This window comes from Solanum pennellii, chromosome 3 (genome assembly GCF_001406875.1).
Source record: "Solanum pennellii chromosome 3, SPENNV200".
Lineage (NCBI taxonomy): Eukaryota > Viridiplantae > Streptophyta > Magnoliopsida > Solanales > Solanaceae > Solanum > Solanum pennellii.
Genome location: NC_028639.1, coordinates 24,315,709 through 24,322,513, shown reverse-complemented (window position 1 = coordinate 24,322,513; position 6,805 = coordinate 24,315,709). Strand labels below are relative to the sequence as shown.

General features: G+C 32.0%; 1 protein-coding gene across 1 annotated transcript in view; it reads right to left on the bottom strand.

Moving 5' to 3' along the window:
- LOC107012960 (zinc finger protein WIP2) overlaps positions 1-1,446 on the bottom strand; it is a 3,009-nt gene extending 1,563 nt beyond the window's left edge. The window contains exon 1 of the mRNA XM_015212937.2: positions 874-1,446. Coding sequence (XP_015068423.2) covers positions 874-1,431 — 558 coding nt within the window. The 5' untranslated portion in view covers positions 1,432-1,446. The remainder of the gene's footprint in view (positions 1-873) is intronic.
- Positions 1,447-6,805: the final 5,359 nt, after the last annotated feature.

Sequence of the window (6,805 nt, the reverse complement as noted above, 5' to 3'; positions counted from 1 at the left end):
CTTCATATAGTTATGAACACTTTGACTGATTATGAGCAGACTTCTAATCAGCTTATTAATAAAAATAACAGTTATTTTATGGTTCCTGATAATACTTCTCAAAACATCATTTATAATATGCATGAGATTACTGGTTTCTCAAAGAGGGATAGCCCTATTATGTATCTAGGTTGTACTTTATTTGTTGGGAGGCAAAAGATTATTTACTATTCCCATTTAGTTCAACAGATTGCAAAAAAGATTTTTGGTTGGCAGACTAAAATTCTCAGTTTTGGTGGAAATATATATATATATATATATATATATATATTAACCTAGATTTCAATTATCAATGGTTACGTTCATATACATATTTTTTCAGCATCTTTGTTCTATGGAATACTAAATTTTATTAGAACAAGCTATATGACATAAAGTGTTTTATAGTGAGTGCATTTGTAATTTTGTAATGCAATATTGATAATCACCCTCTCCTTAATTTGCCAAAAAGAGAGGAAATTCAACAAATACATAGCTAGACAATGAGAACGACCATTAATTTGGTCATGAGAAATTTCATTTAATTACTTATAAACAATATATAATAATTTCATTCCCTGACTGGTGCGCAGTCTTTTCCAAAGGATGTAATGAAACATTTGCGGTGTTCTGGAAATCTGATCTACCAGCTAGCTAGCTATCAAGTCTTAGGTAAAATATATGGAATCTGTAACAATTAATAAGTGAAAGATTAATTTGAGATGGATTAGTAATTAATCAAAGGGGCCCCTATAATCTTTGATTAATCTTTCTTTGGATCCTTCAAACAGAAAAGAAAAGAAAAAAACAATCGAAATGATGAGAGGTTGAAGGTAATTAAGAAAGAAAACTCACTTGCATGTTATTGTATCTGTTGAAGGTCTTGAAGCAAACAGGACATGAAAATTGAGTAGGACCAATAAGAATCTGAGAAGGAGTGGGAATCCAATACTGTCTAGTACTAGTAGCACTAGTTGTGTTTATCATATTCGCCATGGGAATGGAAACATCATCCTTATTAGTAGAGGCCAAATCAGCACTACTAGGGTTTGGTAAACCTATATGAAGTGCTACTGTAACATCTTCATCATCATCTTTAGTACATGAATTATCATCCATGTGATCTACTCTTCTACCTTTTTTGTCCAAATCACTAATACTACAACAACCTTCATCATCATCATCATCGTCATCGTGTTTTATTGGACTTAATAAACTCAGGAGTGGGAGGGCTTCTTTCAAAGGAGGAGTTTCATAATAGTAATTATTATTGTTAGGAGGAGGAGAAGGAATATTAGGGTTATTCAGTTTCAGCCATTCTTCTTCTTGGGAGTAGAAATTAGGGTCAGTCATGGTAGACACTTTCTTCATTTGCTGCTCAGATATGCTTTTATAGACAGAGAGAGAGAACATATTTTACATATACAAATGAAATGAAATTGATAGATATATATGTGGCTTTCATGGTGCTAGGGCCACACTCATTACTACACAGCTAATGGAAAAGGTAAAGGCTAAAGTTACCTATAATTCTAAATTGCCAATTACACTACCACTATTCATCACACTACTTTTTTTTTTTAAAAAATACTCCTTTTTGTCTCAATTTATGTGACACGTATTAAAAAGATTGCAATATATATTATTTTTTATATACTTTTTGAATATCTAAAAAAAATTATTTTAAAATATCAGATAAAGGTAATCTAATTTAACTTTAAAAATTAGTCAAGTTAATTTTCGATTCGCCCAATATGTAATGGACGCACTTTAAATTTCATTTTCACCCTTATTGAAATAAATTTATAGTCACATAAATATTTAAATTCTATTTTAGACCATAAATTTTTTTAAAAAATAAAAAATAAATCATGTTAAACTATGAAAAAATATAAAGGTATCACATAAATTGAGAGGGAAAGAATATGTCTTAGTTTGATGATCCAATATGTTAAAAGAACGTAAAGAAAAATTTGAATTTGGTCATTTTTTTAATACAAAATCAAAGTGTGTATGATAAACCAAAAATATCCTTTGATTCATCTTAAATTTGTCATGTAAATTGTACAGGTACTTATGAACATTATTAGGATTACGAAATGAGAATATTATATGAAATTTTAAGTACTTACTGAAAATAAAAAGATGAAAATTCTTTTTTTTTTTTAAAGAAAAACTATAAATGAAAGTAAGATATGTAAGTTGGTGAAACATATGAAGTAAAAGATATTATAAATGATACTTCATAATAAAAGGTGAAACAAATAACCTAAAAATATTAAGACAAGTGATTTGACTACAACATGTTAAAATTATATTCTAATATTATGAAAAATTGTACACCAACAATCTACTATATATTCGAAGGCTAGCAATAACAAAGGGTCAGCGTAAATTATTTCAGTAATTTTCCAAAATTTGAAGAAAAAAAAAAGGAACCTTTTTTAACCATAGAAATACAATAAAAGACCAAAAAAAAAAAAAGGGCAGGGCGGGGAGAGGGGTCAATCTATGCGGTCCCAATTGACGGCATTGAGATTATGAGATAACGTAAACTAAAACTTGGTTAACTTCCGGATGAAGTATTTGATTTATCGGAGAAAGGTCTGAACTGCCTCTCAAGTATGAGTTGGTATAAAATTATTTTTTATCTATCTTCCGATTTTAAAATTTATTTTTTGGCTAAAAAATGCCCTTGATGTTAATCATTTGACTCATGTTTATCCTTATTTTCAATAGGATCCTTAAAGTAAAATTATTAAATGTTGTTTAATGTGATTGGTCCAAATTAAAACCCTTCTCAAATAAATAAATAATAAAATGATACTTTTGAAGAAATTATTTTTTTTTTGTATAACAAAATATGATTCATATTTTGACATTTTAAAGAATAACTAATTTCATGAGATCTTCAAATTGATCTATTTTAAGTCAACCCCTAATTTATTATAACGGAATCCGACTCATAAATGGAGATCCAACTAAAATTGATACTCACCCTGACTGATTGTCCATCTAAAAAAGTTACTTTTTCATCAATAAAATTTCTATCAGTTATCCAAATGTCTTGTACATTTTCTATTTTATACCTTTTTTAATCTCTTATTCTTAATTAGGATATTCGGGACTCAAAGTTGAAACGAACTCACGTGTTTATTTCTTTTAATTTCTATTATTGTTAGGGTGGGATGAAGGTGGGATAAGAAAAATAATTAATTTTTATTCTTTTATTTCAAATCTTGGGTACACACAAAAGAAAAATGTAAATCGTACATTTGCTTAATGAAATTGTCTTTTTATTGAATTAATTATTTCTATATGAATGCATCGTTATTTTCCACCTTTTTTTCTCTCTTGTTTGTCAAAAATTGATTTTTTTTTAAAACAATGATGGACAAGATCCAAATAGAAAAAAGAAATGGAAGAGATAGGAAGTGAAGGGTGGGGGTGGGTGGAGGTGTAGAGAATAGATGCCTTATTTTTTTTTTTTAACATTTACTATGAAATTCAAAATAAAGCCAATCATGTGAGCTTATATATTAAGTAATTCCAAATTATTTTAACGGAAAATTGCCTAAAATGCCCTTACACTATATGATTTGGTACAATATTCTTCCACCTAATGAGTATGATCCGTGAGATATAAGGGTATTTTTGAGCCATAAGGTTAACGTCATGGGTATTTGGGGGCTCTAAGGTGGATGGAGGGTAGTTTTGTTCCAATTCAAATAGTTGAGGGGCATTTTAGGTCCTTCTTTATTATTTTTAAAACATACGTATAAGCAATGCACGCATTTTAAATTTCTTAATAATTTGATATATATATATAAACGCACCCACAAACATTTCTACGTACTATGTTAGACTTCGTAGACACTAATTTAAGCAGATATTTACCATTGAAAAAATAAAGTATATTCAATTAGTTGCATCTGAAGCGTTGATTCATAATTACTGTGACATCTCCGATTCGAGAAAGACCAATAAGGGGTTATGGGGAAAGACTCACAGGCCAACACATAAAACCAGGGACCCTCTACGAATCCCCAAACACGATGTAAAGGAGACCACGATTCGCGTTATGGCCCGTGGCAAGTACACCAAGGCATGCTGGCCAGGCATCCTTCGCACGAGGGCCTTAACAAACCGTGGGGAGTCAAACGAGGCGTCATGTTACTCGTGTAGTAGGATGTAGAACCCACCTTAAGCCAGCATCTTTCACGAACCCCTAGATGGGTTGTGAACGGAAAACGATCCGTGAAGCTAGTCGTGAAGAGGTCCAGGGCAAGAAGAGGTCTTCACTAGCCACTGGTCACCATGACTACCCTGGAAACTAGTAAGCTTGACTAGAGCTTTTCGTAAAGGTTAGAGTCATAAAATTTTCTTCTCGAACTTAAAATGAAGGGTTAGGGGTTTAACATCAAGGTATGAATCCCCAAGGACCAACCAAGGGTCCTTGATGAGGACCCTAAAGTCTACCCTAGAACTGTTCAAAAGTGTTACCCACAGAGGGACCTTCGCCCCATAAGGTGGTCCACACTCCGTGGGAGAGGCTCATGGGTTAAGAGGCCAAAGTGAGGGGATGCAGAACCCCAATTCACTCTCCACCAGTACGGACCATTAATATTTCCATGCCCTATAGGTGGGGGTCTTTGATGGGGCCTGTAACATTGTCCCAAGTCGGTTAAGTTAGGGGTCTTTAGGTAAATCTATTTTTAATTAAGTTTTAAATGGAATCATTTTGTATAGTATTAATTCACCTATATAAGTGTTTTTAATTCATTAACCAACGCCTTCACTTCATAAATCCCAAATCCAAATCCAAAACAAACTTTTCTCCAAATAAACTCTCTCAATTCCAAGGAAGAAGAAGAAGAAAGATGTAACTAGGGTTGAAAAATCAAGATTTTCTCCTAAAATTCATGGTAAATATTCAATAAAGTATGGTATCTATTCATCTATGGGTAGCCTTCAGCGCTCTCCAAGCAAGCATTAAGATCCTCTGTTCAATGGCATTAAGATCAAACATATAAGACGCACCAACAGATACTGTCACAGCTAATTTAAGTGCTAGTACCCATAGCTCCAAAATCCCAATTTCAAAACTAGAAAACCTAAAGTTAGGGTTTGACTTCAATCTCATGGATTTCTTTCAAATTTGTTTTTAATAATTGAATTATGATTGTTTATGGAAATATTGATGATGTTATATGTTATTAAGTTGAATTCCTCAAGAATCCATGAATTACTCTATTTTCTCAAATTGGATCTTAAAGTGTAGGTATTGAATGGTGCAAGTAGAATGCTATAGATTTATGAATGCTATGAATCGATTACTTGAATCATGTTATCATCCATGTCTAACGTTGTAATTCTAGATGTGTTGGTGAATTCTGATCCATGGTCCTTGAAGGTAAAATTATGAGAATTTTGTATGATTATGATATTTATGTACATGCTTTATGAATACCTCTAGAGTAATGTGATCATAACTATGATGTAAAGGTGTTGTTGTTGAAAGGCCATTCTCAATTATACACCTATGAATGATAATGACATGTCGTGAAAGGGTTTCTCATATAATAATGTACTTTGAATCTATAGGCTAAAGGGCATCCTTTTCATGTGCAATTAAAGAGCTATCTTGATTGATATACCTTTAATTGGTAGGACAATGTCATCCATTTCATGAATGACTAATGAAGTATTCTAAGGCTTGTCTTAAATCAGTAGACCAATGGTACCTTTTCACGAGGAGTCAATGAGCTATCCTAATGATGTACCTTGAACCGGTAGGCCAGTGACACCCCTTTCATGTGTAATGATAAAAAAAGAGAATTAACTACTTCTTGGGAATTTAATGCTTACAATGGGTGAATATTGTGAGGTGGGAACTCTCCGTAATATGGCCGTGTTTCTAGTAGAAACCTCATTATCCCATAACTATGTGCCCTCATAGGTCTTTAGCTAGTGGGTCCACCTAAAGATAATACATCAGTTCTAGCTTAGGCAAGTAGGCCATCTCTTTTCAGTGTGGGGCATCAAACCTAATTCCATGATAAACTCACATGGTTTATATCGATTAAGGCTTATTCCCACTATGAACAAGAATATGTGTTATGAACTACGGTTACTCAAGAAGCACTACTTAGTGTGGGTGGGGTATGAGATTTCATCTATGCATTGCACAAGTAGGATTTATGTTAGTTATGGTGTGTTCCTTTATGTTATAACGGAAAAGGGCCTAAAATACCCTCAAAGTATTGGAAATGGTACAAAATTACCCTCCATCCACCTATTGGCTCTAAAATACCCTTCCCACCCACCTATTGGGTCCAAAATACCCTTGTCATCCACCTTTTGGTTCAAATTGACCACTTATTTAACGGTTTTATATTTAAACTATTTAAATATTTTTTAAAATACGTTGTACTCAACTATATGTTATAATTTAACTTATTAGTAGAATTTATAAATCAATCCACTACCCACCCCATTAATAATTAAATCCCTCTAAATTAATGAACCCGTCACATTATTAATGCAAGATACTGCCAATTGAGTGTTTTTAAAAATTATAGAAGTAAATTATCATACATTCAAGTGGCTAAATAAAAATCACCAATAAACTTAAAAGTCTGACTATGTTTATCTTAATTATTCTTACGTCTCAATTATGTGATGTTACTTCATAGGTAACTTTTTTTTCAAAATAATATATTAAAGTTTTAAAACAAATCATAAATATTTATAAAATTATATTTAAAAAAAGTGCATGAATCAATTC